Source organism: Otolemur garnettii, unplaced genomic scaffold (genome assembly GCF_000181295.1).
Source record: "Otolemur garnettii isolate 467f Iridium unplaced genomic scaffold, OtoGar3 scaffold00005, whole genome shotgun sequence".
Taxonomy (NCBI): domain Eukaryota; kingdom Metazoa; phylum Chordata; class Mammalia; order Primates; family Galagidae; genus Otolemur; species Otolemur garnettii.
In genome coordinates this window covers 5,905,245-5,922,716 of record NW_003852400.1, presented here as the reverse complement: position 1 = coordinate 5,922,716, position 17,472 = coordinate 5,905,245, and the positions used below count along the sequence as shown (strand labels likewise).

Sequence of the window (17,472 nt, the reverse complement as noted above, 5' to 3'; positions counted from 1 at the left end):
AGCAACCCCTATGCCTCAGCCTTCGAAGTAGCTGGGACTACAGGTGCCTGCCACAATACCTGGCTATGCTAGTTTGGATACTATAGCCTTGTAGTACAATTTGAAGTCTAGTAAGGTGACACTTCCAGATTTGTTATTTTTCCTTAAGATTGCTTTGGCTATTTGGGCTCTTTTTTGGCTCTAAGTGAAGTATAGGATATACTTTTTCTAGAGCTGGGAAGTATGACGTTGGTATTTTGATGAGGTTTGCACTGAATGTATAAATCACTTCAAGTTGTATGGACATTTATACAATGTTGATTTCACCAATCCATGATGTTTTTCCATTTTTTTGTGTCACTACAATTTCTTTCATCAGTGTTTCACAGTTTTCCCTGTAGAGATTTTTCATCTCCCTGGTTAAGTACATTCTTAAGTATTTTATTTTCTTTGTAGCTATTGTGAATGGTATTGAGTCTTTGATGGCTCTCAGCTTGAGAATTATTAGTATATAGAAATGTTACTGGATTTATGTACATTGATTGTGTAGCCTGAGACCTTGGTGAATTTACTTATCAATTCTAGGAGTCTTGTAGTGGAGTCTGAGATTTTTCTGGATATAAGATTATATCTTTAGTGAAAAGTGACAGTTTGAATCCTTTCCTTTTTTGGATATGCTTTATTTCTTTTTCTTGCCTGATTGCTCTGGCCAGGACTTTGAGTGCTATGTTGAATAGAAGCAATTGACAATGGGCACCCTTGTTCTTATTCTTAGGAGAAGTGCTTTCTTTTCTCCTTTCAGCATGATGTTGGCTGTGGGTTTGTCGTATATGGCTTATACAGTTTTGAGGTCTACTCCTTTTATACCTAGTATGTTGAGGGTTTTTTATCATTAAAGGGTACTAGATTTTATCAAATGCTTTTTCTGCATCTATTAAGATAATCATCTGGTCTTTACTTTTGCTTCTGGTTATATGATGAATCTTGTTTATTGATTTACATATGTTGAAGCATTCTTACATCTCTGGAATGCAGCCCAATTGGTCATGGTGAGTTATTATTATCATTATTGTTGTTGTTATTATTATTATTTTTTGGCTGGGGCTGGGTGTTAACCTGCCACCTCTGGCATATGGGGCCGGTGCCCTATTCCTGTGAGCCATTGGTGCTGCCCTATTATTATTATTTTGATGTGCTGTTGAATTTGCTTTGCTAGTATTTTCTTGAAGATTTTTCCATCTATATTCATGAGGAATGTTGGTCTGTAGTTTTTTTATTTTGTTATGTCCATTCCTGGCTTTGGCATGAAGGTGATACTGGTTTCATAGAATGAGTTAGGGAGGACGTAAGGAATAATTTCTGTAGGTCTGGTAGAATTTGGCTGTGAATCCACCTGGCCCAAGGCTGTTTTTTTTTTTTTTTTCTTCTGTTGGGAGATTGTTTTATTACTGCTTGAATCTTCCTGTTAGTTATGGGCCTATTTACATTTTCTATTTCTTTTTTAATGAATCTTTGGAGGTTGTGCATTTCAAGGAATTTGTCTGTTTCCTCTACATTATCTAGTTTATGTTGTTTTTCATATTTCCATATTTCTTTTGCTGCTTTTTTTCTCATCTAAATCCTCTTCTTTTAGTTTGGGGCTGATAAGTTTGTGGGGCACTTTTTCTCCTCTGCTGGGAACTCTCCTACTTAGTGAGAGGAAGGAGAGGTCTCTAGATGGTGCTTTTGTGTCCTACTATGGAAGACTGACCTGGCAGGAGAGCGGGAAGCCTGTAACATAACTGCTCTGTTTTGTCTTGTTCCCCTGTGGTTGTCACAGTTCAAGCTGATACTGAAATTCATGTGGAGTGGTGGGTTATTCCCCAGGTTCTTGTTAGATGCTTGAGTTGGGGGAGGGCAAGACCCTCTCCATAGAGGCTGATTTTGTGGGAGGTTTCCCTGCCCTGGTCTCTCCATGGAGATGACAGTGGCAGCTGGGTGAGGCTATCTAGGCAGTGGTTATGGGTGTTCAGGCTGCGGGGGGTCCCAGAAACTGGGTCCAGATGCAATGGTGTCTCAAGGGTCCCTGGCAAAGTGTTAGAGACTGTGGAGTGGTTCTCACCAGGCAGGGCTGCAGGGCTCAGTGGCAGTGAGGAGCCATGGGACCAGGAGCAGTGGAAGCCTCAGAGCCAGATCTGAGGCTGGCAGGCAGGACAAGGGTTATGTGGGCGATGCTGGATAGCAGCACAGGAACCATGGAGGTGGAGCCATGAAGAAATTTTGCCATTTGTATTTTACTTATAAATTTCTGCTCTGATGTCTTCCACCACAGACTAATCAGCCAGTGGCAGTTGTGAAATTCACAACTTAAGCTCATGAACTTTGCCTAAATTATCTTATCTGATGTTTCTTTAAATGTTGCCTTCCTTCCTTTTACAAAATGAATTTCCTTTTCTTTGGAGGAAGTCATTTTTCCTTTACATACTGCACATGTGAGTATGTATGTGTGTATAACTAGCCAACCTCCCTTCTCTATAAATAAAAAGAGTTTGGTATTATTCTAGGTTGCTGTAAGTCTTAGCTGAGAGTTCCCATTTCTGTTGGGAAATTTGTAAGAGGAGCTATAAATTATCTAAGAAAAGTGAGAGACTTGAGGAGACATGTATTATGGTTGAGTATCCACTGGGAGAGGCCACTTACGTGCTTAACTATTCAACGACTTTAGCTGATATCACACCCATTTGATAGATGACAAAACTGTGTTTTAAGGTATTTATGGATCTTTCTCAAGGTCACTTGCTAGTGTTAGTAAATCACAGATCTGTGAAATGAACGTCTTTCTGCCTTCCAGTTCTGCCTACTTATGAAGAGATTATCATTTAAAATGGTGTGTGTGGGTTGGGGAAGAACCAGGAAGAGAGCATGGAAGGTAGGGAAAAGAAAGGGGAGACTAATCATTAGGATAGGACTCAGGTGGGCTGGAGCTTTCTTGTCCACAGAAAGTGGCTAGCATGTGCATTTCTCTGGCATTACCATTGCCTTCCAGAGACACTCTGCCGTGAGCTTTGACAAGACATCCCTGAGTGAAAAATGACTTCCTCCAAAGAAAGGAAATTCATTTTGCAAAAGGCAGACAAAAATTCATTTTGCTAAATCAGGCAAAGTTCATGAGCTTAACTAAGTCTTAGCATTTCTTATTTTATGAGTTAAAGTTGTGAATTTCATAACTGCCACTGGCCTGATGGGTCTATTATTAGAGTCTTCAGAGCACAAAAGTGAAAGTAAAATAAAGATGGCCTGGGATTTATGGTATGCTGAGACTGTTTTTAGAACAGGACTGATTGTTTACATATTCAGTCAAGAAATGGTTTGCTAGAGTCTAGTAAATGTCAGGCACGAAGAAAATGAAGAAGAATGAGCAACAGTTGCTAGACTCCTCCTCCTCCAAGGAACAGTTGCTTGCTCCTTGGGAGCCTGCAGTCTTGGGTGTGGGTGTCACCATAGGCCTATAGTCCCAGCCTACTGAGTGGCTTTGAATCTGGAGTCCTGGTGTGTTACATTTATTAAATTAGGAAGCTCTATGTTACTGGCCTGGCCTTTTCTCATTGGTGAGGCCTGGTGGTGGCACCACCCCTATGATGCAGATGGCCTGAGTAGGGTGTGATTGCTGTTCTAACGATGGAGTTCTGGATTAGAGCCGTTCCTATGCAGACTGCTAAATCAGTGAGACCTTCCATGCGAAAGGAAATACAAAGGTTTAACTTTGTGCATGAGTTACAAAGGTAACAATGATCACATTTGGGTAGTTACCCTGTTGAGTGAAACTTGCACATAGCTATTGAAAAGCTTGGGGCTTCCTCTATAAGGTCAATTCACTTAGGGAACAAGATTAAAACTTATTTTGGACAATTCTCTGAGTTGTCTTTACATTTCTCCATGTTTCACTAGTCATAAAACCAAATCTATCCAGCACTTCTCTCCATAAATCAAGCAGTCTGTGGAGAAACAAAAGGTAATAAGAAATAGGGGCAAAAGACAGAATGGGGGAAGGGTTCAGGTACTCAGGCAGACCTTCTTGGCTAAGTACAGCGTGTCCTGCTTGCAGGCCTGAGTTTTGCTACAGAGTCTGTCTGTGAGCCGGGAGACCTGTTCATAGATGAAATCCTTCTCCAGTAACTTCTCCTCCTTCTTGGCCAGCTGTAGTTCCAGCTACAGTTGAAAACAATTTCAACAAGAAGCAAAAAGTCATAAGACAAAACCCTTTCTAAGTAGAGCACTATCCCCCTACCCTCTACAGCTCTGGGAGTTCTTCCCGCCATGGTAGAGTGCGACCTTCTCAACTCTATCTAGCAGCTAATATGTTTCCATCAGGAAGATGAATTACCTCTTCAGATCACAAGAGAAAGGTGCCTTTGGAATCTTGAAACCAATGGCTTTTAACTTGGCAAGTATCTAGATTAGTGATTTTCAACCAGTGTGCCACAGCACACGGGTGTGCTGCGAGAGGAACTTAGGTGTGCCTTGAAAAATTTTAAAGATCATTAATTATTTTTGAAAAAAGTTCAGAGCATAGTGAGTATATTCATTTTTTTTAATTGATCAACATAATTTAAGTATGCCATGAAAGGTTAATAGTAGGTTCAAGTGTGCTGTGAGATAAGGTTTAAAAACATTGCTCTAGATCACACTTAGACTTTGGTACTAGATTACAATGAAAAGACTGTATTAGTGGCTAGAATAATAAAAGGATAGGGCTGTTGGCATATCATGAAATAGTATCACAGGTATCTTTAACCTATATCCACAAAGGGCTAAGATCCAATCATAGTAAACAAGAACGTTTACCTTGTCTAATTTTTTGATCATCTCTTTTTGGGTCAGATCTTTCCCTTGAAGGAAGCGAGTTCTGTTCTTACCCTCAGGATTTATAAACATTTTCTCCAGTTCTCTTATTCTGTCTGTGCACTGTGAAAACTATTAAATAAGAAAGAAACATTAGCTTTAAAACTCCTTAGCTCAGTAAATCTTAAAATCACATATTCTGGGTTCTTTACAATCTTTCAACAGGATCAACCCAGGCAAAGGTGGAAGAGAACTATTTTCTTAATGTTCCATCAGCTGGACCTGGGGGTAAGCCATGTCTCTATTCATTCATGGCATTGTAGTGATGATGCTTATGCCAGGGTGGTGCTGTCTGAGTCAGGGAAATAAAGGTTGATTCCACAGCAGTCCTCTGATTGCTTCCCATTCTGTGTTGTATACATGTGATGCTGTGTGGTTGCGGGTTTCAAAGTATACAACCTCCTCCTTATTGCAGGTTGCCACAGAGACCAGGTTAGCTACATGCAGCTTGCTGGACCTCATTTTAAAATCCTTTGCTGGAAATAGCTTTAATGGCTTCCCAAAGAACTCTGTGAGGAGTAGCTTGAGCTATTTATATCTTTCCTGCTAAACCCCTAATATTGTGTCTTATATATCAACTATTAATCTATTTACTGAGTCAATGAGACTGTGGAGGTGGATAAAGAAATATGGCTAACCCTAAGTATTGAAATGATAGCCACACTTAGGTTTTGTTTTATAGAGAGAAATGTGGAACATGATGACAACTAAGAGGCATCAGTTTTAATTTCCTACTTAATGCCCGTGTAATCTCAGGGCAATCCTCTAAACCTTAGTTTTTTCAATTGTTAAATGAAAACAAATGGCTCAATTCCATGGGGTTGAACTATTGAACAAGATAGTATATTTGAAGTATCTTACAATATGTCTGAGAGTTATATAGGTAGTATTCTAAAATTTTGTGTTCCTCCTCTCTACAGAAAGAATTATAAAGGTGAGATAAATAAAAAATTTTCCTTCTCTCTACATTTTTTAATTGCCCTTAATGCAGAATTGCAGTATACACACATGTAATCAAATATTTGTGGTATTTCTTATTAACAACATCTAATATTCCCTTTTCATAATTAGGAAACTACATAAAAACCAAAAATGTGGTGTGTGCTTATCAAAGGAGTGCCTAAATTTAATGTCCTTGTTGATCTTTGAATAAAAATTGTTTACTTTGTCTATATAAAGTAGTGTTCTTATGTACTAAAACAGTTTATGTGACTTCCAGGATCTCTGAAATGGAGCTATTACAACAAGATCTCTGAAATGGAGCTATTATAAGAACCACGAGAATATGACTCATGATAATCCTTGGATTAGAATGTTGGACAATTAAAACTATTTCCAACAACTAAAAAAAAAATGTGAACCTTAAGAGAATTCTGAAAAATGATGCAAAAAAGGGGAAGAAGACTTAAAAAAAAATACTCCAAGTACTGCAGCTGTAACAAACAACAGGATATGACAGGGATCCAGGGCTAGGGACAAAGTGCAGAAACGACTTCCTTGAAACTAGAAATCTCACATCATGTCCTAGAAGGGCACACGTAATCAGTGCATCAGGCACTGTGTGTGAGGGTTGATTCCCCCAAATAAACCAATTGTTGGAAGTAGGGGTCGGAGACACAGGAATCTTGGGAAAGACTGTGGGACTTCCTAGCTCATTGATCTAAAGTGGTCACACTCATTGAAGAAACGAATGAGAAAACTTAGGGTTAACTAAGCCAACACTGGAATCAGAACCTTCGCATATTTGCACAAACTGAAAGATGCCATTATCTATATGATATATACGTATTCAAGTGGCACACAGTGCGGAAGTAGATCCATCACCTGGTTCTAGGAGTCCTGTGAATCCCCTTGACATGATTAAGTAAAAACAAAAGGAGGACCCAAAGATGGCTACAGCAAGAGCTAATAAAAAACATTTACCTAAATGCCTTGAAAAAAAATGGAAGGGTTGCTCCCAGATTTTTGATAATTTTAATAGTAATTATAATATATCCTTGGGGTATAATTCTTCTTCAAAATGTTTATACTTTTGTAAATTTCAGACATTTTTGAAAAAAATTTGTAGGCAGAAAAATATGCAACAGCAAACTTGACATTGTAGATAAAAATATTGTTATAGGTTAGAATTTGAATCAATGGGAAAAAATTGAGGCCACACTTTTTTTTTTAAGGCCACAATTTTTTTTCTTTTTATTTCTTAGGCCACAAATTTTTACTTCTAATTTTCATTAATAAAAAACTCTGAATATTGCATGTGAAGAAAGTAGCTTCTTAAAATTATTATTTTTAATTTCAAATTAATATGAGGGTACAAACTTTTAGGTTATAATGTTCTCACGTCCAAGGTAAAGTGCAAATTGTAGAAGAGCCCTTCATCCAAGAAGTGCACTGAACACCCTTGCATTATGCACATTAGGTGAGATCCCACCCATTATCCTCCCACCTCCCTCCAATTGCCCTCTCCCCCTCCTCTCTCTCTTGCTAGACTATATCTGTTTTATCTTTTGTATGAGCATGTAATTATTTACATATTGGTTTCATATTAGTATTGAAAACATTGGATTTTTTTTTCTCAAGTATCTCTTTTTTTTTTTTTTTTGAGACAGGAGCCTCAAGCTGTCCCCCTGGGTAGAGTGCCGTGGCATCTCAGCTCACAGCAACCTCCAACTCCTGGGCTCAAGCGAGTCTCCTGCCTCCGCCTCCCAAGTAGCTGGGACCACAGGCGCCCGCCACAACGCCCGGCTATTTTTTGGTTGCAGCCGTCGTTGTTTGGCGGGCCCAGGCTGGATTCGAACCCGCCACCTTGGGTGTATGTGGCTGGTGCCTTAGCCACTTGAGCCACAGGCGCCGAGCCTCTCAAGTATCTCTTGAGAGATACTTTGCTAAGAAGATTGTGTTTCAACTCCATCCAGGTAAGCATAAAAGATGTAAAGTCTCCATCATTTCTTATGGTTGAATAGTATTCCATGGTATACATATACCACAGTTTGTTAATCCATTTATGGTTGATGTGCTTTGGATTGCCTCCACATCTGGCAATTGTGAATTGAGCTGTAATAAGCATTCTAATGCAAATGTCTTTGAGGTAAAATGCTTTTTGTTCTTCTGAGTAGATGGGATTGCAGGATCAAATGCAAGGTCTTTTAGTTCTCTGAGAATTTTCCATTCTTCTTTCCAAAACGGTTGTATTAGTTTTCAATCCCACCAAAAGTGTAGAAGTGTTCCTTTCTCTCCACATTCATGCAGCATCTGCAGATTCAGGATTTTGTGATGTGGGCTAATCTTACTGGAGTTAGGTGATATCTCAGAGTGGTTTTGATTTGCATTTCTCTGATGATCAGGAACGATGAGCATTTTTTCATGTGTTTGTTGGACATTTGTCTCTCATCTTCAGAGAAGTTTCTGTTCAAGTCTCTTACCTACATAGAATTTGGGTTGTTTGCTCTTTTCTTGTTGTTTAATTTGAGTTTTCTATAGATTCTATTTATCAGGCCTTTGTCAGACTGATAACATGCAAAAATCTTCTCCCATTCTGAAGGTTATCTGTTTGCTTTGATTGTGGTACCCTTAGAAGTGCAGAAGCTTTTTAGTTTGATCAAATTCTAATCATTTATTTTTGGTATTGCTGCAATTGCCAGGTGGGTCTTTCTCATAAAATACTTTACAAGGCCATTATTTTCAAGAGTTTTCCCCACACTCTTTTCTATAATTTTTATTGTTTCATGTCTCAAATTTAATCTTTTATACATTGAAAATCAATTTTTGTCAATGGTGAGAGATGCGGGTCCAGTTTCAGTCTTCTATATGTAGTTAGCCAGCTCTTCAAGCACCATTTATTAAATAGGGATTCTTTTTCCCCAATGCATGTTTTGTTAGGCTTATCAAAGATCAAATGGCAGATTTCATCTCTAGTTCCCTATTCTATTCCATGGCTCTATTTTTGTGCCAGTATCATGCTGTTTCAATCACTATAGGCTTGGAGTATAACCTGATGCCTCCAGATTTGATTTTATTTCTAAAAATTATATTTGCTATTCAGGGTTTTCTCTGGTCACGTATGAAATAAAGTACTATTTTTTTCAAGTTCTTCAAAGTATGACATTGGTGCTTTGATGGGGATTACATTAAATCTATAGATTGCTTTGGGTAGTATGGACATTTTAATAATATTGATTTCTTCCCAGCCATGACTTTCAGTTGTTAATCTCTTCTGCTATTTCTTTTCTCAGGGTTTCATAGTTCTTTTTATAGAGATATTTCACATCCTTTGTTGTTAGATGAATTCCCAGGTATTTCATCTTTTTGTGGAGCTACCGTGGAAAGTATAGAGTCTTTGATTTTATTCTTGGCTTGACTGTTATTGGCATATATGAAGGGTACTGATGTGCGGGCATTGATTTTGTATTCCGAGACACTGCTATATTCCTTGATCACTTCTAAGAGCTTTGTAGCTGAGTCTCTGAGGTTTTCCAGGTATTGTTAGGCCCAGTGGGCCTAGGCTAAGGTGGAAAAGTGTTAGGCCTAGACTAATGTGGAAAAATACCAGTTAACTCCTGGAAAATTTCCAGGTTGCAAGCTTTCAAAAAAAATGGAGTAAGTCTAGTTTACTCCCAAGATAGATGAGAAAGTACTAATTGATTTCTTGCATCTAGTTCACTCCCAATCTCTTGCTTGGCTAACTCCCTGGGAAACAGACCGGGAGGTATCAACTGATCTTTAAAAAAATACCAGGTGGGGAAAGTTCTGAAACAAAGATGTATAGCTGACTAACTGCAAAATTCTGCTTCTGTACAATGCTTGCTAACCTACCCAAATGCACCTGGGCAGCCTGTGTGCCGACCAGGATGCAAACCAAGCCTTACAAACCTGACCCCTTAAGTACTTGGGGCTGCTCTCAGAAACCCCATGTTGGGACACTGAGGCAGTTGCTATATCTTTCCTTATTATGTCTATATCCTTGGTCACTTTGTCTTTGAATTCATTAATTTCTTGAGACAACTTTTGAACTATTTTTTTATTTGTATTTCTATCTTTTCCTCCATTCCAATCATCCTATTTGCCATCCATATTCTGAATTCTATTTCTGACATTTCAGCCATTTCTCGATGGATGGTATTTTCTGTTGTATCTCCATTGTAATCTCTTGGGGGAGTGGATCTGCTCTGATTTTTCATGTTGCCAGAGTTCTTCTGTCCTCCCCACAAGTATTTTCAGCTTTAAAAAAAAAATATTAATTATACTATTTTAGTTGAAACAGTAGGTTGCCCCTGAATATTTGTTGGGGCTGATGTAATTGGGGACCTTTAGGAAACATTGTACTAACCAATTTGGCAATTAAATCTGGTGGATTGAGACTGGCTCAGGTGGCCCCAGGAACTGGAGCTAACCATCTCTTCTCCAATGAGCTGAGGCTTGTGATTGTGGCTGTTTTCCTATAGCCTTGCAAAGGTCTCTTTCGGGCTACAGCCAGAGATTCTGAGGGCAGGCTTGGTGAGATAGCTCAACCTCACTCTATGTTGATGTCAGTCTCCCCTCTATCCAATCCTAAGAAGTTGAGGTATTTTGCTGTAATCTCTGCCCAGCACAGATACAAACATCAGCAGCCCCACCCTCTGCCAATGATAGCTGGAGGAGGGGTATACAGACAGACCTGTTGAATCTGCCACTCACTGCTTCAATATCTCTGCTGCTGAATTTTGGGAAGGTTGCCAAATGGACACCTCTGGCTCCAAGTTCCAGAAGAACTTGCTCAGGCTGCTCTAGCAATACCCACCCAAACAAGTTTAGGGGGTCACCAGGCAAACAGCCTTGGCTACCAGTTCCAGCCAAACTTGCTCAGGCTCTGCTAGCAAAGCCCACCTAAACGAGTTTAGGGGGTCACCAGACAGACAGCCCTGGCTGCCAATTCTAGCCAAGCTTGCTCAGGCTGCGCTAGCAAAGCCCACCCAAACAAGTTCAGGAGGTCATCAGGGAGACATAAAACTGAAATCTGTGGGCAGAGCTGTCTGAGAAATCCTGATGGGCTAGAGAAGGGTATTTTTTAGTGGGAAAGGGAATCAGGAAAGTTCACCCCTTTCCCCACCAAAGTCAGAGATGCTGTGCCACTGTTTCCCCTGCAGCTTAGCAGCACACACACTGCCCCCTCTCCAGCACACTTGCCCAACTTTCCAGCCTGTTCAGGGGACAGTCTTCCAGGCAACCAGGAAAGGGGGAAGGGTAAATTCTGTGCTCAGGATTGTGGAGAAAATATTTGTTCACTTTTGTGCCAAGCAGGTTGGGCCTAGGCTTGGAGGTGAGACCTCACTGGTGTGGGCCCGGAATTTAGCAGCTCTCTGTGTGGGGTGAGGTGAGAGGTCCATTTGTTCCCTACTGGCTCCAGAAAGCCTGCTACAGGCCTCCTGCTTGGGGAGGGGTCTCCATCCTCTTGGCAGTGGGTGTCTTCCCACTAGTTGCTCTGTACCTGATCTTAGTTGTTTCTCTGCCCCTTTCTTGGCCCTACCACTTGCTTCAGCAGGGGTAATGTGCTGCACCTCACTTTCCACTTTCCAAGTTCAGCTCCCCTCCTTCAGCTTCTCCAAATCCACTTCAGTCCAGTATCTCTCCCTCCAGATAGGAGCCTTTGGTTGAAGCTGCTTCTAGTCGACCACCTTGACTCCTTCCCCAGAGAAAGTAGCTTTATGTTCACATTTTAGTTTTTGCTATTTCATGTTTGAATTTGTTGGCTTTATTCCACTTTTAAAAAGGCCATGTCAGAGGCCTGGTTACTAAATTATAGAGCTACAGATGTTGCTAAGGAGTCTCATTCTCAGTGATTGCCAGTTAATACTAAGCAGCAAACTACAGCTACTTTCTGCTCCAGGGGACAAGAGTATCAAAAGTAAGAGAGCTAGATGGTCCCCAAGATCTTTCTAGCAAGCATCAGCATCATAATTATGCAGAGAGTAGTGACAGCCTAGATTACTGAAGTTTTGAGCTGTGAGAAAGCTAAGCCTGAGATGAGTCCTGGGATGGTTTAAGTTTCAAGAAAGACAGAAAATACATCATGAAAAAGAAAAGACAATTTGTATCATGGATGCCTGAAGCCCAGGTTCCACCGTAGAGTAGTGTTCAAAGGCATTTTTAAACAAGATGTAACTTACACAACTCACAAACTAATAAAAGGCGAAAACATAGCAAATGGCTCCAGGAAGTATCCCCTGACCACTCTCCCACCTGAATCTGGATCAAGGCCAGGTCCGCGTCCAGAGACCTCTTGGCGGGCAGCAATTTCTGGGTCACATAAATCTGTCTTTGTTTCTCAGAAATCTTCAGCTTCAGGAATCGGATTTTTTCCTCCAGGACATGCAATTCAATTTCCCCATTTAGTTTCATCTTCTCTTGGATATTTATTTTTTCATAAAAAATGCACACTTCTTCTTCCCGCTCTATCAGTTGTACACCACTGTGATCAAATGCAGAGACAGAGCTAAGTGGGCACTGAGGCCATTGTTTTACTAGTCATTATGATTCTCTCTGGCTTTGGGCACTATATATATATCAACATAGCATAATTCTAGAAGACAATAGATATTTACAATGGCTTTCTAGTTAAACTACACTCATGCTTTGGATTTTTCTGGGGATAGAAGGATTGTTTAGCATGCAGTTGGCTAGCCAGCATCTCTGCAAGTCCCAGATGTTTTCCTGGGGTGGGAAAGAATATCATTCCCGATGCATAAACAAAGTGATCCTGTAGTCTGATTTTCTGTGGACCCTTTTCTTGGGCCGGACTTGCCAACCAAGGTCTGGCCAGAAACACAGAGGCAGGGGCCAGGGAATGTGTTTCTATATGAGTCTGCTCTAGATTATGTTGCAAGGCCCATTAGGTTCTTCTAAAGTTGAAAATTACTGATGCTAATTTCCCTATGAACAGATAAAAATTTTCCCTTTGTAATCATGCCAAGGATAGACTCCCCCTCTCTCTGAGAGAAGAATATGGGGAAGAAACAAAGTGAGAATTTTCTAACTCCAGTAGCTCTGGTTTGTATGACTGATTATGCCCCACAGACCTGAACAGGGTCTAGGAGCACATGGTCAACATGCTGTAGTTTGTGCCAGGAGCCAAACAGGAATTCCCCCGCCCCTGCCACATCCCCAAAGAAAAACCCACCAACTCTTTGAAAATGTTTTGTTCTTCTAAGGACCCTAAAGGTCTCCCACATACTATGTGTATCCATTCTCTCAGAGCTCCACCTTTAATGGCTTCTATCTCTGGCATCTTCTTTTCCCTCAGAACATATGTGCACTTAGTAATAACTTGGCTAAATTTAGCTCCACATTTTGTCTCTTTTACTTTTTGAAATCCCCTCTCATGATCCTGGAGCAGGATCAATGTTTTATCACCTTTTTTTACTCTCAGGATCCAGCACTTCAATGCTTTATACAAAATAGCACATAAATCTGGTGGGGGGAAAAAGATACCAAGCTGGGATGTGACATGTGTGTGTATTAGAAGACTGAGGCAGGAGAATCATCTGAGATTCCCCTACCCCAAGCTGGGAGGTGACATGTGTGTGTATTAGAAGACTGAGGCAGGAGGATCATCTGAGATTCCCCTACCTCAAGCTGGGAGGTGACATGTGTGTGTATTAGAAGACTGAGGCAGGAGGATCAGCAGAGATCCCCCTACCCCAAGCTGGGAGGTGACATGTGTGTATATTGGAAGATTGAGGCAGGAGGATCAACTGAGACCAAGACATCAGCTCAAAAAAACAAAAAACAAAAAACAAAAAAACTCCCTGATACTGGATGTCATTATTCCAAGGCTCTACAATCTCACATCTCAATTTCTTGGTGTATAAGCAATTTGAAGAAAATTGCTAAATTAATAAATTGATTAATGATATAATTGTAGCCTGGGAGAAATTATGCTAATACTAAAAACCTTATTTACTTGTGGAGAAAATTAACTGGGAGAACTGCTGAATGAATATAATAAGATCAAATCTGCTACAAAATGGATACAAGTTCCAAAGACTTTTTATGTCAATTATACTGACAGAATTTGGTGTTCGCAGAGGAAGCTGGAATACTGGCCTGGGAAAGTACTTTGATCTTCAAGCAAGCAACTTCTCAAACCCTCCCTTGCCTGTTTCTTCTAAAGAGCACAGACTTTCTTTCTTTCTTTTCTTTTCTTTCTTTTTTTTTAGGAAAAACACGCAGCCCCTCCCCTCCAAAGACTACTGAAGCCTGACTGTCAAACATCCCTCACTACTCCTTATCAAGGCATCAGTAGAAAAAAGTTCTCTAAATCGAATCTCTTGGGGCTCCGTCCTCATACAGGCTCCTGGTTTGTACCTTTCATTTCGACGTTGAACAGCTTTTTCGTATTTTTTGCGAAGCCGCACCATCTCCTCTTCAATCTGTGTGATGGTGTTGGCGAGTCTGTCAATGTTGCTCAGCTGTGTGTCCTTCCTCTCTTTCATTGCCTGAAGGGTTGCTATGATTTTGCACACATCATTTTGCATGCTCTCCCTGATGGTAACATTGTTGGCGTGTTTCAGCATGGAATTTTGTAGCTTTCTTTTAAAATAATGGGACAAGGGGTAAGTTTATAGTTTTCCTTAGTTTCCTTGAAAACAATGAAAATTTTCGAAACACAAGCACCATCAAAGGAGATCTTGCTTTTGTGTGTCCTTGAAATTTAATGATATTCATCACAGCATACTCTTCAGGAATTTTTATAATCCTCCGATCCTCCCTCCAACCAGATTAGGACATCTTTCCGTTGCCCCTCAATGTAGTCCTGACACCTTGTATCAGAGCAGGAGACTGTAGTCATTCCTTTATTGCCCTGTCATTCTCAGGAGACTGCTCTCTAGAGGATCAAGATGGTTATATCTGATAATGTCTGTTAGACTTAAGATGGTGCTTGACTTGGCACAGGGCCACAATTAATGCTAAATGAGTCTGTGGTCTCTATAAATGATATTTTCATGTGGGATGAGAACTTGATTAGGGAATTATGTATTTTTTCATCCCCCTAATAAGGCCATTTTGTAATATCTTTACATTCATATTTATAAAAATGTCTTTATTAAATAGCCACTGGAAGAAGTTTAAGTAATACAGACTTACTCCATCCCCTGATCATCTACTGATGACTAACACAGGTGAAGGAGTCCAACAGATCTTGGGCACGTGGTAAATAATGAATGAAAAGAGAAAACAAAACAACAGCCATTTTCCAGACACTCTTCTGCGTGTTTATACAGACATGGATTAGCCCATTTAATAATAAAAGCTATGAAATAAAGACTATTTTTATAGATAACGAAAGTGAACCCAGAGAGACAAAGTAGCTTGTCCATGGTCACACAGCTGACAGGTGTCAGGGGTGGGATTTGAATCTAGACAACCATCTGTTTTCACCACTCTGCTATATTGCCTCCCACAAGCCGAGGGAATGCTGATTAATACACAATTTGATTGTCTTCTATCTTCAAATGGAAATTATTAGATTTTGCTTTTCTTTGTAACTGGGTAAATAAAAGTTATTATAGTAAACATAGTTATATAATTTAATTTTCATTCATTTAAAACGTGGCTCCCAAACACAAGTATAAGGAGTCATGTTCAGATGTTTAGATTATTGTCTATAAAACAAGGAGTTTGAACAAGGGCTTTTCAAGCTCTCTAAAAGACTATTTTTTATTTTATTATCTCTAAGGTATTGTAGAGTTCAAACAAATCAGAAGATCAGCTTTTGAAAGTGCAATAGTTATTATAATACTTACCTTTCTTGAATAACTGCACTATTTCTTAAAATTTCAAGTTCATTTAATGACATTTTATGACGTTCTCTTATTTCATTTACTTTCTGGTGAGCTTTGTGAAGTAAATTAACAAATTTGTTTCTTTCATTTCGAATAGTGTCATATAGCGTAGCAAACTCTCTGAGTCTGAGAAAATACAAAGCGTTTTTTTAAGCTTGTGAAATGAAAGTTGGTCTTTTGTCCCCAACTCAATAGGTAAATTATTGCATAATTCTTTTACCTCCGATGAATTTCTCGTTTTTTCTTTCTGTGTATGCTGATTTCAAGATTCTTTGTCTTCATTTCCTTAGTAATGCTGTTATATTTATGCTGAAATATAAAACTGATGCGTGAAGTAAACAACATACGAATGCTCCCAACTTCACCCCACCTTGTTCCTATTAATTAGAGAAAATTCTATCTTGGCCTAGGCTGGATTGAGCAGGTGCGGGTGAAAAGTATAGGAAGGAGATCTGAAAACAGCCTGGCCCGCTGACCTGCTGCACACTGGCCAGGACAAGGAGCTGCTTAAAGAAAGGGAAGGAAAGGAGAGGAGAAAGGAAAAGAGCCTGCACAGACTGGATTGGAGGACAAATCTGGGGAACTTCTGAGAGAAAGGAAGAGTGACTGAACTGTACGGCTGGACTAGGCGGCCTGGAGTTTATGGAAGATGGATGAGGGGAGAGGATTGGCAGGGTTTTTTTGTAGTCCATTTTGATAGATATTATAAATGGAACCTCTGTGGCACTTTGTGAGAGACTGAAGCAATGATTTTAAAGTGATTTTCTATTCTTTGGTATGTTGGCTGTGTTTTCCTGCACACTAAAGCAGCATGTTGACACCAGCTGGAAGGAGGTGTCACACAGATTCCACATGAATATTTTAAAAGAAAGCCATTAGACTTCCAAAGTTCTAAAAACAGATCATGTGCTAAATACATTAGTTATGTTCTTCAAATTTAAAGACACTGATTTGAGTCTTTCATCTGGGGGAAAAAAATGCATTCAAAGAGGAAGTATTTTCTGGTAGAAACCAGAGAAGCAGTTCCTGTTAGCCTCCGCACAAGGCTTGCAAGAGCTAAACCCATTTCACGTGAGTGACTTCAAAGAACTTGGCCATCACAGAGCCAAGACTGGTGTGCAGCAACTTTACTTTACGTTGTTCTTACTGAGAATTGGGGTTAGGAAAAAACTATTTCAGTCACTGTGTCTGTGAGGGCTAATACAGACGTCAAAATGCAGTGTCATCTTCTCTGTCTGGGGGTGATAGCAACGTTGATTTTCCCGCTCACCTTTTGTCTTCTGTTAGGAATGCAGATGTGGTGTGAAAGTAAAATAAGAAGATTGACTGCCTTTGTAGGGAAATTACAGCTAATGTCCAACAAGACTAATTCCCAGGCCTAAGAATACTTCCTTTCTCTATTTCCATTATCTCAAGAAGTGACTTGTTCTTTAATGTGAATTAACTAATGTGGGACTTGCTTTACATAGTCACAGATAGGTAGTAAGTGTTACCAGTTTGTGAGATTAACTGAAATTGTCTAGTTTATAAAACAGATAAGTGTTTCCGATAACAAATAAGTATATCTCTAGTATTTCTAAAATTTCTAAAGAGAAAAGGGATGCAGTTTCTAACTAGGAAAAACTCGTGTGAGTGGAATCTTCCAGGCTGATTTGTGAATGCTGCTCTGGACCAGTGCCACCCCACACCCTGGCCTTGGGGGAGATGCCTGCTCACACTTCTCTCTCTAGTGCCACCCCACACCCTGGCCTTGGGGGAGATGCCTGCTCACACTTCTCTCTCCAGTGCCACCCCA

General features: G+C 40.0%; 1 protein-coding gene across 1 annotated transcript in view; it reads right to left on the bottom strand.

The window, feature by feature from the left end:
* Window positions 1-17,472, bottom strand: part of CCDC146 (coiled-coil domain containing 146) — a 178,077-nt gene that overhangs the window by 4,417 nt on the left and 156,188 nt on the right. The window contains exons 12-17 of the mRNA XM_003782617.3: window positions 15,898-15,986; window positions 15,639-15,803; window positions 14,200-14,424; window positions 12,076-12,304; window positions 4,804-4,932; window positions 4,030-4,167 (exon numbers count right to left, since the gene is read on the bottom strand). Coding sequence (XP_003782665.1) covers window positions 4,030-4,167; window positions 4,804-4,932; window positions 12,076-12,304; window positions 14,200-14,424; window positions 15,639-15,803; window positions 15,898-15,986 — 975 coding nt within the window. The remainder of the gene's footprint in view (window positions 1-4,029; window positions 4,168-4,803; window positions 4,933-12,075; window positions 12,305-14,199; window positions 14,425-15,638; window positions 15,804-15,897; window positions 15,987-17,472) is intronic.